We start from the raw sequence: 21,212 nt of genomic DNA, 5'->3' as shown, positions 1-21,212 counted from the left end.
CCACCGCAACCCTACTGAGGATAAGCGGTGCAGATAATGGATGGATGGATGGATGGATGTTTGAAGTCTGAAATGTGGCAAAAGGTCAAAGTTCAAGGGGGCCACTGTATAAAGTGAGTGGCACTGTTTTGTCCCTGTCACGATCAGGAAGAAAAGGCAAGCTATCACCTGCTGCTGAGAAAAAATTGGTCAGGAGGGCAAAGATTCAACTGAGAATCACCAAAAAGCAGATCTGCAGATAATTGGAAGCTGCTGGAACATAGGTGCCAGTGTCCACAGTCATGCGTGTTATGCATTTCCATGGACTGGGAGGCTGCCGTGCAAGAAGGAAGCCGTTGCTCCAAAAGCGGCACCTTAATGCTCGACGTAAGTTTACTGCTGTTCATATGGACAAAGGTGAGACCTTCTGGAGGAAAGTTCTGTGGTCAGACTAAACCAAAATCGAGCTATTAGGCCACAATGCCCTGCAATATGTTTAGAGGAAAAAGGTGAGGCCTTTTATCCCAAGTACACCATGCCTACCGCGGTGGTGGTAGTATTATGCTGTGGGGCTGTTCTGCTGCCAATGGAACTAGATCTTTACAGAGTAAATGGGATAATGGAAGAGGAGGAGGATTACCTTCAAATTCTTCAAGATAACCTAAAGTCATCAGCTCAAAGATTGGGTCTTTGGCGCAGTTGGGTGTTCCAACAGGACAATGACCCCAAACACACATCAAAAGTTGTAATGGAATGGCTAAATCAGGCTAGAATTAAGGTTTTAGAATGGCCTTCCCAAAGTCATGACTTAAACCTCATTGAGAACTTGAGGACATTGCTAAAGACTTGTTTACCTGACTGCCCATTTTGCACATCTGGTTAGCTGCACTATTGCACTACTGTAAAATACTATACATAGCCATAATTATTTAGTATATTATTAGTACTCAATACTCCAACTCAATACAACATTTTATTTATATCTGTACATTCAAGGAAACTGCGGGTCAGATGCATCGACATTCCGTTCTGTATACACGTGTACTAGAATGACAATAAAGTAGATCTGAATCTGAAAGAAACAAGTCTATGTCAGAAAGCCATCAAATTTAACTGAACTGCACCAATTCTGTCAATGGGAGTGGTCCAAGATTTAACCAGAGGTTTGCCATAAGCTTGTGGGTGGCTACCAAAAGTGCCCAATTGAAGTGAAAATGGACAAGGAAAATTTTATCAAATATTAGCGCTGCTGTATGTACATTTTTGACCCACCCTATTTGATCACTTTTTCTGTTTACCCATAATAAAGTCATAAAAGAACCAGACCTCATGAATGTTTTTGTGACAAAGAGCTATCTGTTCACATCTGAGAAAAACTGGAAACCCAAGAGAGCCATGACAATATGTTCTTCAGAAGTGTATGTAAACTTTTGACCACAACTCTATGAAGTTGACAAACGTAAAGAAAGATAATGACCTGCAGGCAGGATGATGAACCCAATTTATTTAATTACGAAAATCTGAGAGGGACTTGGTCCCTACTTGGTGGGTCCCTCTTCCTTGGCCAAGCTCTTGAGGAACTCCTCCCTCCTGGATTTCAGACGCTCTTCTCTCCGCCTGCGAGCCTCCCTCGTCTTTGTGCGCCGAGCCTCCGCCTGGTCGCTAAAACACAGGTACCCAGTGTCATTTATTATCCTGATTGATTAGAACAAGGCTGTCAGACATATTTAAGCTTGGGGGCCAAGGGTAGGAAAAACCTCACAGGGGCCGCACTTGTAGATTAAAGATAAATAGACAGATGAAGATAAAGAGAGAGAGACGTAGATAATAATAATAATAATAATAATTTCCTTGTATTGTCATTCTGTGTAACAATGTACACAGAACGAAATGTCGATTGCACCTGACCCGTTGTAGCGAGCCGATGCAGCCGCAGCCAACAGAGGGCGCCGCCGACCACTTTTTAAGTCTTAGGAATGACTCGGCCGGGGCGCGAACCACCGACCTCCCAGTCTCAAAGCGGGCGCCTTACCATCTAGGCTACTGAGCAGAAAGGTTGAGAAATAGAGAGAGAGAAATAGGGAAAGAAAGAGACGGAAAGGCAGAGAGAGATAGAGAGAAAGAAAGAGACAGAAAAAAAGAAAGAGAGGTGAAAAAGACATAAATCAAAAAAAGAGAGAAGGAGAGAGAAGAAATAAGGAGAGAAAGAAAATATACAGCAAGGGAATAAGATAAAGAAAAGGAGAAAGATGAAAAGAGATAGTGAGAAAGAGAGAGAGTGTGAAAAAGGGAAAGTGTGAGGATGACAAAAGGAAAGCTAAAAAGAGAGAAAGAAATACATCTCCAGTTGCTGTGTGAGTGGATCCCTGCAGCACCAGTGGGCACATTTAAAACGGCAAGTCATTTTCTCTTGTGCTTCTCTCAGCGGATTCTCGCGGGACATATCTAAACCCTTGGCAGGGGATTAGATAGATCTACGTAATGTGGACACAATCAATAAAAATGAATTTAAGAGCTGCAGGATTTAAGTATAAGTAATGACCAAACTATTAAAATCAAAAGACCGTTTGTATTTTTTAATGATCGAAAATGAGAAATTACTAATTTATGAGCCGTTATCATTTTATTTGTATTGATGTAGCATTCTAAAAGACAGTTACAGTAAGACCTCGCTTATCGCGGTTAATGGGGACCAAAACCACCCGCGATAAGTGAAAATCTGTGAAGTAGCGGCGCACCTTCCAAAAATATATATATATATTTTTTTAATTATTATTTTTTTAGACCCGGTTAATGGGGACCAAAACCATCCGCAAAAACTGAAAATCTGCGAAGTAGCGACACCCTTCAAAAAAAAAAAAAAAAATCTCATCTCATTATCTGCACCGTTTATCCTTATTATTCGCGAGCAAGCCCCTAACCCGCGGCGCGGGTACTTTCGGGCGCGGTACGCACGACACCGCGACAAGCCGAGCGGGCCGGTGTTGTGCCCAAATCCGACTCCTCTGCAGATTCCTCCCCCCCTCGCGTGAACGCGCATTCTGCTATTCTGCTGCGCTTCCAACAAAAGCGATCTAAAACAATAAAGCGAGCTAATTATAACAATTGGGAGATCCTAGTCTATATAACGCGTTTATTTAAACAATAAAGCGCGATATAACGCGTTTATTTAAACAATAAAGCGCGAAGCGCGATCGTATTCTACAAATTGCGTTTGTTAACGCGGATGCAAAAGTCACCAATGTCAATGTACGCTATGATTTCCGCGATCACAACTAATTGTACACAAATAATATTTATTTGATTTACTATAATATCCGTATGTAATGTCTTTTTTATTGTGAATGAAACCCTGGTTGCATTGGATCCCGCGGTGTAAACAAATAGTTTATAGTTTTTATTCAGGAGTTAGCAGGGGGGGGGGGAGGATTTTGCCTGCCCAAATTCCCCCCCCCCCCCCCCCCCCTGCTAAAACAGACTCTGTTGGAGATACAGACTTGTAACTTGTAGAGTAACCTTCTGTGGCATCAATATGTCAGCACAGTGAATTTGAAAACTTTCAGACGTTTCTCATACTACTACTATTATTATTATTAATAGTAGTAATAAAAACGAACTAGATTGGTCGAACACCTATTCAGTAACACATCGCATAGTGGAGGTATTCCTCTGTAGTTGGATCCCAAAACCAAAGAGCATAATAAGGTTTGAAGCGTGTCTTATTTTGCAAACAGTATAGGCAGGGAAGTCCGATTTTAAATGAAAAAAAAAAAACAACAATTTGTTTACACCGCGGGATCCAATGCAACCAGGGTTTCATTCACAATAAAAAAGACATTACATACGGATATTATAGTAAATCAAATAAATATTATTTGTGTACAATTAGTTGTGATTGCGGAAATCATAGCGTACATTGACGTTGGTGATTTTTTTATCCGCGTTAACAAACGCAATTTGTAGAATACGATCGCGCTTCGCGCTTTATTGTTTAAATAAACGCGTTATATCGCGCTTTATTGTTTAAATAAACGCGTTATATAGACTAGGATCTCCCAATTGTTATAATTAGCTCGCTTTATTGTTTTAATAAGCGTTTTATATAGAATACGATCGCTTTTGTTGGAAGCGCAGCAGAATAGCAGAATGCGCGTTCACGCGAGGGGGGGGAGGAATCTGCAGAGGAGTCGGATTTGGGCACAACACCTTGTTGGAAGCGCAGCAGAATAGCAGAATGCGCGTTCACGCGAGGGGGGGGGAGGAATCTGCAGAGGAGTCGGATTTGGGCACAACACCGGCCTGTCGGGAAAATGCGCGTTCACGCGAGGGGGGGAGGATTTTGTACGGGAGTCGGATTTGGGCACAACACCGGCGCGCGGTTTTGGTGCGGCTTCCGCTTCACCGCCCTCTAACCCCACAGGTCCCCCCTACCCCTTTCCCCCGCGGCCGCCCGTCCGTCGGCCGGAGCCATCGAGGGCCGCGTAGCGCCATGTAGAGCCATCGCGGCCCGAGCGGGAGACGTGACGTTGGTGACTTTTTCATCCGCGTTAACAAACGCATTTTGTAGAATACGATCGCGCTTTATTGTTTAAATAAACGCGTTATATAGACTATGATCGCCCAATTATTTCAATTAGCTCACTTTATGGTTTAGATAAACGTATTACTGTATATAGAATACGATCGCTTTTGTCGGAAGCGCAGCAGAATGCGCGTTCACGCGAGGGGGGGAGGATTCTGTACGGGAGTCGGATTTGGGCACAACCCCGGGAAACGAGAACAGCGCGCTGTGCTAGGGTTGTCGGCCGAGGGGGATTCCCTCAAAAAGTGAAAATCTGCAAAATAGCGACGCCCCTTAAAAAAAAAAAAAATATATATATATATATATATATATATATATTTTTTTTTTTTTTTTTTTTTTTTTAGCATTACAGACCGCGAAGGTCTGAATCCGCGAACGTCGAAGTAGCGAGGTCCCACTGTATTTCTAGGGCACCTAGTTTTGCTAAAAACGCGGGAACTGTACCGCCATCAAGTGGGCAAAAATGAAAATTACAAGAAGAAAAAGCATTTATACCAGTTTCTCAATCATTATATTCCCCCTTTGAAACGTAAACTGATCACATAATATTGGTGGGAGTAAAACGATTGCTCCTTGGCACACGATCTTTTGATTTTTGTTTTACTTAATTTTTTTATTCTTTGCGTGTTTTTCAGAAGATCTCTTTCCAAATTAGTTAAAATAAAATTGTAAATAGTTCATCTTTAAAAATTGTATCATTTATATACAGCCCTGAGATGTTAATATATTCAATTTATATATTATTGCTTTGGATTTTTGGGGATTTTTTGTTGTTGTTCGACTTTAAATCTCTCCAGTCTGTAAAAACTTACTGTTTTGAATTTTTTTTATTTTTGTAGATATGTGAACATTTTGTTTTATATTTCATGTGATAAATATTTCAAGCATTTTTAAGGATTTTAAGCACCCGTACAACCCGCATTTTAAACTGTAAAATGGTCAAACAGTGTGCATTGGTTACATGCAAATCTAATGCGAGGTATCCTGAGGGGATGTCGGAAGGGGTGTGGTTTTTAACCTTTCCAAAGACACATTTAAATCCAGACAAGAGTCTGCTTTGGATAGTGCTATGGGGCCAATCGCAGCATCAACTCAACGTGGATAAAGTTCTAAGGTCAACATAGTATTTGAGGCAAGATATTGTCACTTTGCTGAACAAAAATTTTAAATGATTTGTAACGTTAACATCTCTAACGTTCGGCTAAGGTTAGCAACCGTTAGCTGCGTTTTACATCGCGTCACTTTGGGAGTTCAGTGGCCTGTTATGTGCTAGTCTTTATACTTTGGTAATCAGTGAAAAAAATCTAGCTAGGCTAAACCGGAGCTTTAAACTAGGCTTAAATTTCAGGTGACCGCCATGGGTTTTAATCCGGCCCACGAGACAATGAAGCGCAAGAGAAAAATTAGCTGCAGTGTTATGTATGTCCACATTAAGGATGGACCGATATGGGTTTTTCAGGGCCGATACGAATACCGATTATAAGTTTTAAGAGGAGGCCGATAACCGATATTTTCAGCCGATGTACATTTGCCGTAAAAGCTTAAAAATTGGGGTAAGATAATGTTATTAATGCCAAAAGAAACAAAGAATATTTGTTATAAATTCAAATAAAACATTACTAGTGCAATGAAAACCTTTACAGGTAATAAAATAGAATTTAAACTCAACTAACATGACTAATCTTATACTTTCACATGACTAATAAGTGTGATGGTTTAGATGGGGAAATCCAATAAAACCAGGGTCTCGGTCACAATTGTGCCCTGGTTACAGCAACCAGTGAAAGACTACAAACAATAAACATGCATTGCAAGACGGCTATTATTATAGCATTTTAAACTATTTTCCTTAATATAGGGCAGGATACACTCAGTGTTCATTTTACCTCTGAAAAGTGATGGGTCCCGGGGACTCGCATGCTCAAAAATCTATGGGTCCCACAAATTTAGTGTTCTCCATGCCCTTACAAACTGTCGTATTTTCCCTTACAAAATACAAAAAAATATTTTTTTTCAAACATGTTTATTTATGTAGTTTAACATGTTCTATTGTACATGTGTTTCCTTATATCATATACTGGACTGTCTCAGAAAATTAGAATATTGTGATAAAGTTCTTTATTTTCTGTAATGCAATTAAAAAAACAAAAATGTCATACATTCTGGATTCATTACACATCAACTGAATTATTTCAAGCCTTTTATTATTTTAATATTGCTGAATTTGGCTTACAGCTTAAGAAAACTCAAAAATCCTATCTCAAAATATTAGAATATCATGAAAAAGTATACAAGTAGGCTATTCAACTAATCACCTGAATCATCTAATTAACTCGAAACACCTTGCGAGGGTTTCCTGAGCCTTAAAAACACTCAGCTTGGTTCAGTAAACTACATCACAAGTATGGGGAAGACTGCTGTCCAGAGGACCATCATTGATACCCTCCATCAGGAGGGTAAGACACAAAAGGAAAATTCTCAAAGAGCAGGCTGTTCACAGAGTGCAGTTTCAAAGCATATCCACAAAAAGTCTGTTGGAAGGGAAAAATGTGGCCGGAAACGCTACACAACCAAGAGAGATGACCGCAGCCTTAACAAAATTGTGACGAAGAGCCGCTTCCAGAATTTGGGGGAGCTTCAAAGACAGTGGGCTGAAGCTGGAGTCCAGGTATCAAAAGCCACAGTTCACAGACGTGTCGGGGAAATGGGCTACAATAGCCGTATTCCCATGGTCAAGCCACTTCTGAACTCAAGACAACGGAAGAAGCGTCTGACTTGGGCTATGGAGAAGAAGCACTGGACAGTTGCAGAGTGGTCCAAAGTCCTCTTTTCAGACGAAAGCAAGTTTTGAATTTCATTTGGGAGTCAAGGCGCCAGAGTCTGGAGAAAGGCTGGAGACGAGCAAAATCCAAGTTGCTTGAAATCCAGTGTGAAGTTCCCACAGTCAGCAATGGTTTGGGGAGCCATGTCAGCTGCTGGTGTTGGTCCACTGTGTTTCATCAAGTCCAGAGTAAATGCAACTGTGTACCAAGAGATTTTAGAGCACTACATGCTTCCATCTGCTGAAAAGCTCTATGGAGATGAGGATTTCATTTTCCAGCATGATCTGGCACCTGCCCACAGTGCCAAAACCACCAGTAACTGGTGCACTGACCATGGCATCACTGTCCTTGATTGGCCTGCTAATTCCCCTGACCTGAACCCCATCGAGAATTTGTGGGGTATAGTTAAGAAGAAGATGAAAGACACCAGACCTACAAATGCAAATGAGCTGAAGGCCGCTATCGAAGCATCCTGGGCATCAATAACACCTCAGCAATGCCACAGGCTGATTGCCTCCATGCCACGCCGGATTGATGCAGTAATTCGTGCAAAAGGATTCCCAACCAAGTACTGAGTGCATCAAAGGACATTTTCAAATGTTTGATTTAGTTTTGCTGTTATAAAATTATTTTTTTACTTGGTCTGAGGAAGTATTCTAATATTTTGAGATAGGATTTTTGAGTTTTCTTAAGCTGTAAGCCAAATTCAGCAATATTAAAATAATAAAAGGCTTGAAATTGTTCAGTTGATGTGTAATGAATCCAAATTGTATGACATTTTTGTTTTTTTAATTGCATTACAGAAAATAAAGAACTTTATCACAATATTCTAATTTTCTGAGACAGTCCAGTATATTGTTAATGAACATTTTGTTGTGAGACACTGAGTTGCTCGACATGAATGAGGTTTATTATAAAAAAAAGTTCAAAAATGAAGTCGCTTGGACGTTCACTGTAGAAGGAAAAAATACATGCAAATATAATTACCGTATTTTCCGCACTATAAGGCGCACCCCCAAAAAATAGTTTTTGGTCCTATATTTTCCATACATAAGGCGCACCGGATTATAAGGCGCTACAATGGGAACGTCGACAAAACAGTCGGATAGTTCAGTCAAACTTATTACCCCCTTAACATTCCGAAAGCTTGCAAAGAAGCAAATACGTGTCTCAGACATGTACGGAAACAGTGTCTGTACGATGTCACCAATCACTCAAATGCATCGTTCCAAATATCATTCGGAAGGTTAAAGTCTTGGGATTCAAGAAATGCCAAACATTTCTTGGTTTCCATTTAATTTTTGCTGGCAACTGTGTGGACAGCAACGTAAGATTTTTTTTTGTGCAGGGAAACGGGGTTCTTTACTGTGCATATGACAATAAACACTTTGAATTGAATTTAGTTTAAAAATAGACCCATCACAGAAACCTCAAGATCGTTCTAAAACAAGATACCGGGAAAATATAAAGCCGCATAGCTCACCCAAGTTCTCTTGCAGCCATCACGTTCAATAATGATACGTAACCATGGTCTTCTTACAACCGTGAGTGTAGTAAATCCAGGAGAGTAAAATATTTACAAATACAGAATAGTAAAAAATGTTTTCTCTATGCCGTAGTGCAACCCAACGTGTAATTCACATTCATCTTTTTCGGCCAATTGCAGGCTTTGTTTCGCCCCTTTAGCTTATGCGAGCCTGTAAATGATAAAATGGATCCGCCCCCTTTACCTCCAAATAACTTTAGCCAATAGTGACTGATTCAAATGACGATTGACACATTGGTTAGGAAATGAAACGCCGGTATATAAATCCCAGCATACACCGCGGTCTATTTTGCCTTCGGGAGAAAATCTAGTTGGCGGCTGCTTGCCTTGGTTGCAAGACTTTGCGACTTAATATTGATCCATATATAAGGCGCACTGTATTATAAGGTGCATGGTCAGCTTTTGAAAAAAATAAAGGCTTTTAGGTGCGCCTTATACAGGGAGTGCAGAATTATTAGGCAAATGAGTATTTTGACCACATCATCCTCTTTATGCATGTTGTCTTACTCCAAGCTGTATAGGCTCGAAAGCCTACTACCAATTAAGCATATCAGGTGATGTGCATCTCTGTAATGAGAAGGGGTGTGGTCTAATGACATCAACACCCTATATCAGGTGTGCATAATTATTAGGCAACTTCCTTTCCTTTGGCAAAATGGGTCAGAGGAGGGACTTGACAGGCTCTGAAAAGTCAAAAATAGTGAGATATCTTGCAGAGGGATTGATCATCGAACAATCAAGCGTTACATTCAAAATAGTCAACAGGGTCGCAAGAAGCGTGTAGAAAAACCAAGGCGCAAAATAACTGCCCGTGAACTGAGAAAAGTCAAGCGTACAGCTGCCAAGATGCCACTTGCCACCAGTTTTGCCATATTTCAGAGCTGCAACATCACTGGAGTGCCCAAAATCACAAGGTGTGCAATACTCAGAGACATGGCCAAGGTAAGAAAGGCTGAAAAACGACCACCACTGAACAAGACACACAAGCTGAAACGTCAAGACTGGGCCAAGAAAAATCTCAAGACGGATTTTTCTAAGGTTTTATGGACTGATGAAATGAGAGTGAGTCTTGATGGGCCAGATGGATGGGCCCGTGGCTGGATCGGTAAAGGGCAGAGAGTTCCAGTCCGCCTCAGACGCCAGCAAGGTGGAGGTGGGGTACTGGTATGAGCTGGTATCATCAAAGATTAGCTTGTGGGGCCTTTTCGGGTTGAGGATGGACTCAAGCTCAACTCCCAGTCCTACTGCCAGTTTCTGGAAGACACCTTCTTCAAGCAGTGGTACAGGAAGAAGTCCGCATCCTTCAAGATAAACATGATTTTCATGCAGGACAACGCTCCATCACACGCATCCAAGGACTCCACAGCGTGGCTGGCAAGAAAGGGTCTAAAAGAAGAAAAACTAATGACATGGCCTCCTTGTTCACCTGATCTGAACCCCATAGAGAACCTGTGGTCCCTCATCAAATGTGAGATTTACAAGGAGGGAAAACAGTACACCTCTCTGAACAGTGTCTGGGAGGCTGTGGTTGCTGCTGCACGCAATGTTGATTGTGAACAGATCAAAGCACTGACAGAATCCATGGATGGCAGGCTTTTGAGTGTCCTTGCAAAGAAAGGTGGCTATATTGGTCACTGATTTGTTTTTGTTTTGTTTTTGAATGTCAGAAATGTATATTTGTGAATGTTGAGCTGTTATATTGGTTTCCCTGATGAAAATAAATAATTGAAATGGGTATACCTTTGTTTTTTGTTAAGTTGCCTAACAATTATGCTCAGTAATAGTCACCTGCACACACAGATATCCTCCTAAAATAGCTAAAACTAAAAAAGCCCCACTCCAACTTCCAAAATATTCAGCTTTGATATTAATGAGACTTTTGGGTTCATTAAGAACATGGTTGTTGTTCAATAATAAAATTAATCCTCAAAAATACAACTTGCCTAATAATTCTGCACTCCCTGTAGTGCGGAAACTACAGTAAGTAGAATAATACATTTTCTTATTCAAATTATCAATTCATTTTCTGCATTCAATGATTGTTGGTAATATACTGATTGAAAGGGATCACCACAAACCTGTCTTTTTTCATTTTCTCCTTTTATACTTCCTTTTTTTCTTAACTTCTTCATACAACATAATAATTTGTAATATGATGCATCAACGCAAGTGGGCCGTTTGAGAGCCGGCTCTCTTTAATGATTTGAGCCGAAAAAGCCGGTTCTCTAAAAAGAAACGGACTTTCACTACACAAATCGAACTGAAGACCGGCGTGCAGACGAAAACTCAAATCTTTGTTAAAAATGATAATGAAGATTTCGTGTCAAAAAAGTTGCGTCCCGGAGACGCACGTTGACTTGACACAATGCGCCCCCAGCAAAAATAATGCGTCTAGGACGCAGGGACGCGGGCAAACGAGAACACTGATACACTTAAATGTGATGAAAACACTAAACATAATAAAAGGGAAAACAAAACCAAAATGTAAACATGTAATTGTCATGATTACCGAAATGATGCACCTGTGCTCGCTCCTTTGGCACCGACTGCCTCGGACTGTGATTGGCTCCCTGTCACTATTTAAACCCACATCTATCTGTCACCTGTTGTCAGTCCGTCTGCGAACCTCAGTTTACTCTAGGCAAGCTTTTTTCGAACCTGACTCCCACCTGTTTTTGCTCCCGTCTGTTCCCCGGCTTCGACCCGTTATTTTCTATCCTGACCACGTCCACTCTCCTCTCCTGGCTTTCGACTCATTTCCGATGCCTACCATGTTTTTTTGCTCTCCTGTCCCGGCTCCTGATCCGTTTTTTCCGTTCACGACATAGCCATCGCTCGCCACGGAAGTCCCACTTCCACGTTCAGAGCGACCCGTTTCCCGCGCCCAGCGATCACCGGATCGTGGATGCAACCCTCTCCTTTCTTCCAATAAAACTGAGAGAAACGTAACGCAAGTGGGTCCTGTCGCCATTCTGGTCCTGACAGTAATCTATTAGTCTGGCCACTGTTATATATTTTTTCTAGCATGTGGCCCCCATGCTTAAAGGACTTTGACACCTCTGCTTTGAACAATGCTGCTCCTCTAGCTGCTTCTTTAAGATGGTGATTAAATTGTGACCTGTATATGTATGCCTGTAGCTGAAGCTTTTAATCTACCTTTTCAACAATGAAATCATAAATATAACCCTCTAATGCATAGTTTATGCTCTTTTGGTGACTTCGAGATGATATGTGATCATTCTGAGCCCAAAAAACATAAATTGCCTCCTGTCAAATGTCTCCTACTGTAACACTTGCCATTGCGCTCTTCACAGAATGTTGAATGTTTGTTCGAGTGATTATAAGGGGCGGGGCTTAGCTACAGGTCAATTGCACTTTATTCTGGGAAAAATTAAAAAAAAAAGTTCCTCAAAGTCAAATGCACCTGCGCCCCACTTGACAGAACCCCGCTATTTGAAAACCACTGATTTAGACACATTCGAAATCGGCTTGATGGTGAAAACCCGAAGGGCACATTATTATAGATAAAAATGAAAGAAATATAAATATATTCTTACGCCAGGAGCTTCTTGCGAGCATTGTCCGCCTTCAGTTTGTGGATGTGTTCCATCAAAATGCGCTTATTTTTAAACACGTTACCTTTGGTCTTGAGGTAGAGACGATGGTACCTGTACAGGGAGAGAATATGTTGTGATAAAGTACTGTATTTTCAGGACAATAGGTTGCTCCGGAGTATAAGTGGGACCAGCCAAAAAAATGCTCAATTAAGAAGAAATAAAAACACATAAGTTGCACCGGAGTATACGTCGCATTTTGACTTTGATAAAACCAAAAACCAAAAAAAACCGACATCTTGAAAGTTGGGCTGTCACTAATGATAATTTTCATAATGGATGTATTGGTCGATTCTTTTTTTCAATTACTGAATGAAGCAGATATTTATAATTTCCCCCTCTGTATTAAAAGTAGTGATAGAAAAATAGTGCACAAAAAACAGAATATTCCAAGGTACAAAAATATATTAAAAAGTATTTGTCAATTAACTTGACAATAAAAAAATACATACAAATATATGGTACTACCTTATTCAAATATCATATTATGTTTGGACTTATGATAAAAAAAAAATGTGTTTCATTTTATGTGTATCAGATTTAAAAAAAAAAAAAATATATATATATATATATATATATATATATATATATATATATATATATATATATATGGGCTGGGCACCCGTATGATGCGGCAGGGGTAAACCAGTAAAAGATATATATATATACATACATATATTCTATTTCAACTTGATTACTTTCAATTACTTTTGGATTACTCCAATAACAAATATGCTTATAAAAGATAAATAATAATAAAAAGATAAATAATGATAATAAAATTTCTAAATTTTGTGCAGGCTTGGGGAGTAACGGAACAAATGGAACGGCAAAAATTATGTTGGCAAGCTGTTTAGATTTATTTTCATTTTGTTTCTGTCACATTTTATGTTAGTTTTGCCGGAGATCAAAGCCAGGAGAGAAAGCTTACCACGTGTTGTAAGTCATAATTTTATTCATATTTAGTTTCTTTTGTCTTTTATTAGCATATTTTGTATTGGAGTAATCCAAAAGTGATTGAAAGTAATCAAGTTAAAGTAACCCTACCCAACCCTGTATATATCTCATCTAGCTCAGGAGGTAGAGCGATCGTTTTAGGATTAAGGGATCCCAGTTCGAATCCCGGCTTGTCCGTGTTACATGCCGAAGTGTCCTTGGGTAAGACACTGAATCCCCAATACCCCTAAGCAGGTTAGCGCCTTACATGGCTGCACAGATCACGGCCGCTATTGGGAAATGTGAAGCACAATGTAAAGCGCTTTGGGAAGTCATTGACTTGAAAAGCGCTATATAAATGCAGATCATTTCAGATTTTCATTTCAGATCTCATCAGCTGCACCGCTTATCCTCAGTAGGGTCGCAGGGATGCTAGAGCCCATCTCAGCAATCATCGGGCAGTGGGCAGGGGACACCCTGGACTGGTTGCCAGCCAATCGCAGGGTACACGGGGACAGACAACTCACTCACTCAGTCACACCTAGGGACAATTTGGACCGGCCAATTCACCTGAAATGCATGTTTTTGGAATGTGGGAGGAAACCGGAGTGCCCGGAGGAAACCCACGCAAGCACGGGGAGAACATACAAACTCCGCAGAGTAAGGCCGGGAGCTGGATTTGAACCCACTCAGGAGGTTCCCACGACCTCAGAACACACACACACATATATATATATATATATATATATATATATATATATATATATATATATATATGTTGACATATATAAAGATGTCAACGCACATTTCAAATGATGTCAGGAAATTTGTTCTTTTTTGGTTGAATCTTTGAACGTGATTCCCATATGAAACTTGGAATTGAGTTTAATTTAAAAATAGACACTCCATTCCATCCATTATCTGCACCGCTTATCACAGAAACATCGAGTTCAGTCTGAAACAAGATACTGGGAAAATATATAGCCAGGGTAGCTCACCGAAGTCGTTGTATTCAATAATAATGTGCAGCCATGGTCCTCTTGTATCCGTGAGTTTAGTAAATCCAGGAGAATAAAATATTTACAAATACAGAATGGTAAAAAAATGCTTTCTGTATGCCGTCAAACCACGTACTATACGCATTCATCTTTTTCGGCCAATTGCAGGCTTTGTTTTGCCGCTTCAGCCAATGCCAGCCTGTAAATGATAAAAAGGATCCGCCCCTTGACCTCCGAATAACTTTAGCCAATAGTGATCGATTCAAATGATGATTGACACATTAGTTAGCCAATGAAACGCCGGTAAATAAATCCCAGCATACACCGCGGACTACTTGGCGTTCGGGGGAAAATCTAGTCGGCGGCTGGAAGTTAGTTTGAAGACTTTGCAATTTAATATTCATCCATAAATAAGGCGCACTGTATTATAAGGCGCATGGTCAGCTTTTGAAAAAAATTAAGACTTTTAGGTGCGCCTTATAGTGCGGAAAATACGGTAATTGGATTTTGAATGGACCCAAAATAAGAATGTCACTTTCTTCTTACATGTGCCTGTCGATCTTTTTGGACTCTCGGTATCGGCGCAGGAGACGGCGCAAGATGCGCATGCGCCGCATCCACAGAAGCTTTTGGGGCATACGAGCATTTGCTGTACCTTTCCTCTTGCCTGTGACGCAGAAAAAAGGTAAGTTCACAGTTTTGATTAAATGTTTTTATTGTTTGACATAGTAAAAACATAAAGTGTAGATAAAAAAATGAAAAGAAGATGTTTGGAGAATAGTCTGTTTTTGGCCTTTGTTTTTTAGCATAACGACACCTTTCACTATCCATCCATTAGCTGCACCGCTTTTCCTCAGTAGGGTCGCCTACCATATACCATCCCAGCTGTCCTCGGGCAGTGGGCAGGGGACACCCTGAACCGGTTGCCAGCCAGTCGCAGGGAACACAGAGACAGACAACTCACTTGCTCATTCATACCTATGGACAATTTGGACCGGCCAATTAACCTAACATGCATATTTTTGGAATGTGGGAGGACACCGCAGTGCCCGGAGGAAACCCACGCAAGCACAGGGAGAACATGCAAACTCCACATAGGAGGTTCGAGCTCATGACTCATAACTGTGCCGCACAAGCGCTAACCACTACGCCGCCGTGCTGCAACATACCGACACCTATTGATGATTTTAAAAAATGTTTGTACTTTGACTTTTCGGTCCTCTGTACTGATGAAAGGTTGCATGGCACATTACATCACCTCTTCTTGTGCCGTGGGACTTAATGTTCGTTGTCAGGTTGGGAAGAGCAAAAGGGAATGAATGTTTGTTGAATGTGAGTGTTTTCTTGACTCTAGCCACCTCCCACTATGGCGTCAGTATTAAGTATACAGTGGGACCTCGGTTATCGCAGTTAATGGGGACCAAAACCACCCGCGAAAAGTGAAAATCCGCGAAGTACCGACGCCCCTTCAAAAATGCTTAAGGCTATTAATTATTTTATTTTATTGTTATTATTTTTTAGACCTGCGGCGCAGTGGTTAGCGCGTGTGCGGCACAGTTCTGAGGTCGTGGGAACCTCCTGCGTGGGTTCAAATCCATCTACTGCCTTACTGTATGGAGTTTGTATGTTCTCCCCGTGCTTGCGTGGGTTTCCTCCGGGCACTCCGGTTTCCTCCCACATTCCAAAAACATGCATTTCAGGTGAATTGGCCGGTCCAAATTGTCCCTAGGTGTGACTGAGTGAGTGAGTTGTCTGTCCCCGTGTGCCCTGCGATTGGCTGGCAACCAGTCCAGGGTGTCCCCTGCCCACTGCCCGATGATTGCTGGGATGGGCTCTAGCATCCCCGCGACCCTACTGACGATAAGCGGTGCAGCTGATGAGATGAGATGAGACCTGCGAAGCTCTGAACCCGCGAACGTGGAACCACGAAGTAGCGACGCCCCTTCAAAAATGCTAAATATATATATATATATATATATATATATATATATATATATATATATATATATATATATATATATATATATATATTTATTTTTAATTATTTTATTTTATTATTATTATTTTTTAGGCCCGCGAAGCTCTGAATCCGTGAACATCGAAGCGCAAAGTAGCGAGGTCCCACTGTAGTGCAGTTAGTACAGATGCTGTTTTTTACTAAAAAAATAAACATTTAAGAAAATAATATGCTCTATAAAGATAAATAAAGTGAGGTTTTACTTGCAGTCCCTTCTCAAGGTTTCTTCATTCTCCTCATGTTGAGTTTTTCCTTGCCCTCATGTGGGTTTCAGATCAGGGGATGGTGTAATAATAGTCTGTGGTTTGCAATAATCTGTGATCTGTGCAGCCCTTTGAGACTTTTTTTGATTAAGGGCTGTACAAATAAACATGACCTGACTTGACTTGAATCATTTTGGGAAGAGGTCCTCCTCAGTGGTAAAAATTAACAAAAAAAAAAAATCGTGCGGACCATTTTCCCAAATGCATCAAGCTTTCTTACACCACTTTCTTTACAAAAGACTGGGAGGTTCGGGTTCGCGCCCCGGCCGAGTCATTCCTAAGACTTAAAAAGTGGTCGGCGGCGCCCTCTGTTGGCTGCGGCTGCATCGGCTCGCTACAACGGGTCAGGTGCAATCGACATTTCGTTCTGTGTACATTGTTACACAGAATGACAATACAAGGAAATTATTATTATTATTATTAAAAGAAATGGCTCACCTCGTCCTTACTCTTCACTCCAACCATATAGAATGGATGCACGATATATTAAAGAATAAAAAGATCAAAGCCGTATTTCTTCTTTGGGGTGGATCCTGGGTGACCTCTCACTGGGCCACTTGGCGGAAATAAGCACTACAGTACTGTCCTCTACTCGGAAAAAGGTGCACACAATACAAAATCTAACTTACAGCAACGTCCGGATATTTTTCAACATCCTGAAAACAATGATCGTATCTGCCGGAATCCGTAAGTCGAATGTTCGTAAGTCGGGGAGCGTCTGTACTTTGTAATCAATACTTTAAGGGAAATTGTGTCTTATTTAGCACCTACTCGCAGTAAAAACAACAAAAACAAAAAATCGGAAAGACATGCCAATATGTATCGGTACTCACACATACCAGTTAAAAAAAAAATCCTATTAGCTCTTAGGATCAAAAAGATTCCCGACCCCCTGATGTACATAATTCAAAGTTTGGTGAAAAGAATAATTGCTGGGATGGCTCACCATAGCCCGTGTGACGTCCTTTGCGTCGGGCCAGCATGTTTTTGCGGCATCGGGCACGAGAGTGCACCGTTACCGGCTTCTTGATGATCAGACCATCCTTCACCAGTTTTCGCATCTGTTGACCTGTCAAGTATAAGAATGGATAAACGTGGAACGTATAGATTGCAACCCACAGTTGGTAAACCCACTCACGAGAATTGGCATTTGCAATCTCGTTGGTTTCATTGGGGTCCAACCAAACCTTCTTCTTGCCACAGCACAGGACGCTGGACGCTAGGCGCTTTTGGAGCCTGAGCATAACTGGGAAAAAAATTCAAGCATTTGATCAGACTCACTCAAAGGCATGTCATGGCAATAAGTTGCATCAGCTCCAAAATTCCAATGGGCATATTTCTATCCTGAGAACCCGGCTCCTGTGCACTTTGTCTGACACACAGTTTATACCCTAAATGTTGATACAAAGAGACATTAAGCATGTTTTGTTACTCTACTAATTGGCTGATATTTGCAATGGAGAAAATCCAAATTTGTTGGCTGATATTTACAATGGAGAAAATACAAATTAAAACACAAGTACTTCAACAGGTAGATCACTTTTATCGCATTACATATTAAGTAAATTACAACTGGAGTAGACTTTTAGATGAAGTACCTGTATCTTTGTAGGTTTGAGACGATAAACCAACGTGAAAGTTCCTAAAAACTGAACAAGTCTACTGAAAGCCGCTTCTACTTGCAACTAAGTTTGCGTTGTGTTGTGACGTCAGACCTATCTTTCAAGTTAGCCGCCTAGCTTTCGACGGGCATTATTTCGCACAAAAATCTTCCATTCTCAGGAGCAGATTTTTTTTTTTTTACTTATTTTTGAAAGTGGGTCACTTTGAGATTATGGGACACCCTGGTTGGGGAAAACAAGGAAAGTTTTGGACGTGAAAAGGCAAATTTATCTCATTATTTCGGTTACCTTGCTGAAAACAGGGGAATGTGGAAAGTGCGGTCACAACCATTTCAACTGTCAAATCTAACGATTCCAAATCTGTGACTATCAGCGTTTAAACAAACCTGTAGATGTATATAAATCATTTTCTAAATATCTAAACCACGCAAGAGTGTCAGCCTTGCCCACAATAATTAACTACCAAAATCGTCGCATTTATTTTGCACCCCCTATAAATGGCTGAGTAGTATGCTCTACGTGCGTTTAACTTTTTACATTTTTTATTTTGTTGGATTCAATACTGAATATTGCATCATTACAAACAAAACTGGCACAAGGCAGTCAATGAACTGTATGAAATTGACAAGTTTTAAAGGAATAACAACCGCTGCGGATTACGCAGACAACAAATAATTTCATAAAACACATCTTAATTAGGAAATGTTTAACTCAACACAAGGGAATACCTTTTTAGTGTAACCACTTGTATTTTATACGTATTTTTACCATTTCAAATAGTTAACGTTGTTTAACTATTTTTGTAAGGTGGAAACACCTTTTTTGTTTGATGTTGTCTCGATATTTGGTAGCAGACGACAACGTCATTTTGAAAACATACATCTTGTAACTTTTACGTAAGGGCGTTATTTGTTCCACTAACGGGGTATTCCAACAAAATAATATTTCTGCCCTACAACGCCATTATAAATTTGATTTAGTAAAGGTGTAATCTCACTTATTGTTTTTCAGCCGTTACAACGCCGTTACAATTACTGACGGCCAAAAGCGGTGTGATACGTACGTACGTTTGCGTGTATATTTACGCACCTTATGTTTTTTAAACGTACAATTTGTGTATTTACGTATGATTTTGTACGTTCCATGTGTTTACGTATGATTTGCGTGTTTGCGTAGGTCTTTCTGTGTTTTTACGTACAGTTTTGGTACTGTTCACGTTTGTTTTCGTGTGTGTTTGTATACGTTCTTTGTCATTTTATGGTCACGTTTACTGTTTATTTTATTGCACTTCAAGGGTAGGATAGATCTGTTGCTGGTGGGGTGCAATAAATAAAGACAAGGTTCTATAACACAACTACTTGTCTGTTGACACTAACAAAGATGTTATATTGTAGCGAGCAGAGACGGGAGTCGTAGGCGGAGTGTCAAACAAAGGTGCCAACGAAAGCTGCTTTAGTGACATTTAAACTTGCAATGACAAAACAAAACAAGAGAGCGGCTCGAGCCGGCCGAATTAAGAGTCCCCCTAGGAACTCGCTAACTAAACAATGGTTCCGTGGGTGAATTATGTAAAACCCACTACACAAGCCCCCCCAGAATTCACCCATAGTCAAAGTCTCTGTGCCTGGTTGGGACGCTGACCCGGCCACTGCGGGTACAAGGAGCTGGAACAGCGGGGGGGTGAGAGCTTGTGGACTCAGTTGGAGAGCCCACAGGTGCTGGGGGCGGAGGGTCAGAGTGGGTACCCACGGGGCCGGAGGGTCGTGTCGCAGGAGGACGGCCGCGCCGTGGGGCTTGGGCCATTTCCAATGGCTTGGACATATCCATGTGGGCAGGCTTAACCCTGTCCACGGAGACAGTCTCTGGCCTACCACCAATGTCCACGACCATGGTCTTGTCACCATGCTGCAGGACCTTAAACGGTCCATCATAAGGAGGGCGCAATGGTCCGCGGTGGGCATCGTGGCGAATGAAAACAAAACCAGCCGAGCGCAGGTTGGAGGGAACCCGTGAAACTGGCCTGCCGTGTCGCGATGTGGGGATAGGCACAAACGCTCCTGCAGTGCCCTGCAAGATGGACTTCTCCCTGGATGCAGCCCAGGGTGTCGTTGGGTCTGGGATGAAATCACCTGGCACCCGCAGCACTTGACCGTAAACCAACTCAGCTGAAGAGCACTGAAGGTCCTCTTTGGGAGCGGTCCTCAGTCCCAGCATGACCCAGGGTAGCTTATCGACCCAGTCCCCATCGGTCAGGCTGGCGCGCAGGGCCGCTTTCATCGAGCGGTGGAACCGCTCGCACAACCCGTTAGCCTGGGGGTGGTAGGCAGTGGTGCGGTGAAGTTTGACTCCCAGGCTCTCGGCAACCGTGTTCCACACCTCGGAGGTGAACTGTGCGCCCCTGTCAGATGAGAGATCTGCAGGGGGTCCAAAACGGGCGACCCATGTGCCGATGAACGCCCGGGCCACATCGACAGCTGAGGTGGAAGTCAGCGGAACTGCTTCAGGCCAACGGGTCGTCCTGTCCACCATCGTCAGGAGGTAAGTGAAACCATGTGAAGGGGGCAGTGGGCCCACCAGGTCAATGTTAACGTGGTCAAACTTCCGTTCGGGGATGGCGAATGGTACCAATGGAGCCTTGATGTGACGGTGCACTTTGGCGCGTTGACATGCCACGCATGAGTCGACCCAGTCCCGGACGTCCTTTCTCATCCCTTTCCACACAAACTTCTGGGCCACTAGCTTAATGGATGCTTTCCTGCCAGGATGAGACAGGCCGTGTATTGCCTCAAAAACAGCTCGACGCCAGCCAGCAGGGACAAGCGGCCTAGGCCAA

General features: G+C 41.7%; 1 protein-coding gene across 3 annotated transcripts; it reads right to left on the bottom strand.

The window, feature by feature from the left end:
- Positions 1 to 1,457: 1,457 nt before the first annotated feature.
- LOC148346866 (large ribosomal subunit protein eL19-like) lies at positions 1,458 to 19,419 on the bottom strand. 3 transcript variants are annotated; one of them, XM_088323222.1, is made up of 6 exons: positions 19,377 to 19,419; positions 17,896 to 18,003; positions 17,704 to 17,826; positions 15,024 to 15,144; positions 12,487 to 12,597; positions 1,458 to 1,641 (listed from the first exon to the last, which is right to left on the bottom strand). In XM_088323222.1, exons 2-6 carry the CDS (start codon positions 17,999 to 18,001, stop codon positions 1,518 to 1,520), a joined length of 585 nt encoding a protein of 194 aa, XP_088179348.1. In that variant the 5' UTR covers positions 18,002 to 18,003; positions 19,377 to 19,419; the 3' UTR covers positions 1,458 to 1,517. The 3 variants fall into 3 exon arrangements, with proteins under 3 accessions (XP_088179348.1, XP_088179346.1, XP_088179347.1); XM_088323220.1 differs by lacking the exon at positions 19,377 to 19,419 and adding an exon at positions 18,668 to 19,350; XM_088323221.1 differs by lacking the exon at positions 19,377 to 19,419 and adding an exon at positions 18,356 to 18,617.
- Between the last annotated feature and the right edge of the window lie 1,793 nt (positions 19,420 to 21,212).

The sequence above is a fragment of the Urocampus carinirostris genome, chromosome 19 (assembly GCF_059441175.1).
Source record: "Urocampus carinirostris isolate Australia breed hairy pipefish chromosome 19, RoL_Ucar_1.0, whole genome shotgun sequence".
Lineage (NCBI taxonomy): Eukaryota > Metazoa > Chordata > Actinopteri > Syngnathiformes > Syngnathidae > Urocampus > Urocampus carinirostris.
The sequence above is the reverse complement of the archived record's forward strand: the minus strand, read 5'-3'. Positions and strand labels throughout refer to the sequence as shown.

What these genes read in the sequence shown, in the direction of transcription:
- LOC148346866 (XM_088323220.1), bottom strand. Translation starts at nt 18,710, where the DNA reads ATGGTTGTGACCGCACTTTCCACATTCCCCTGTTTTCAGCAAG. An exon ending in GATTGCAAATGCCAATTCTC is followed by an intron (nt 17,827 to 17,895) that starts GTGAGTGGGTTT and finishes TATACTTGACAG; the next exon opens with GTCAACAGATGCGAAAACTG. An exon ending in AGGACGTCACACGGGCTATG is followed by an intron (nt 15,145 to 17,703) that starts GTGAGCCATCCC and finishes TCTGCGTCACAG; the next exon opens with GCAAGAGGAAAGGTACAGCA.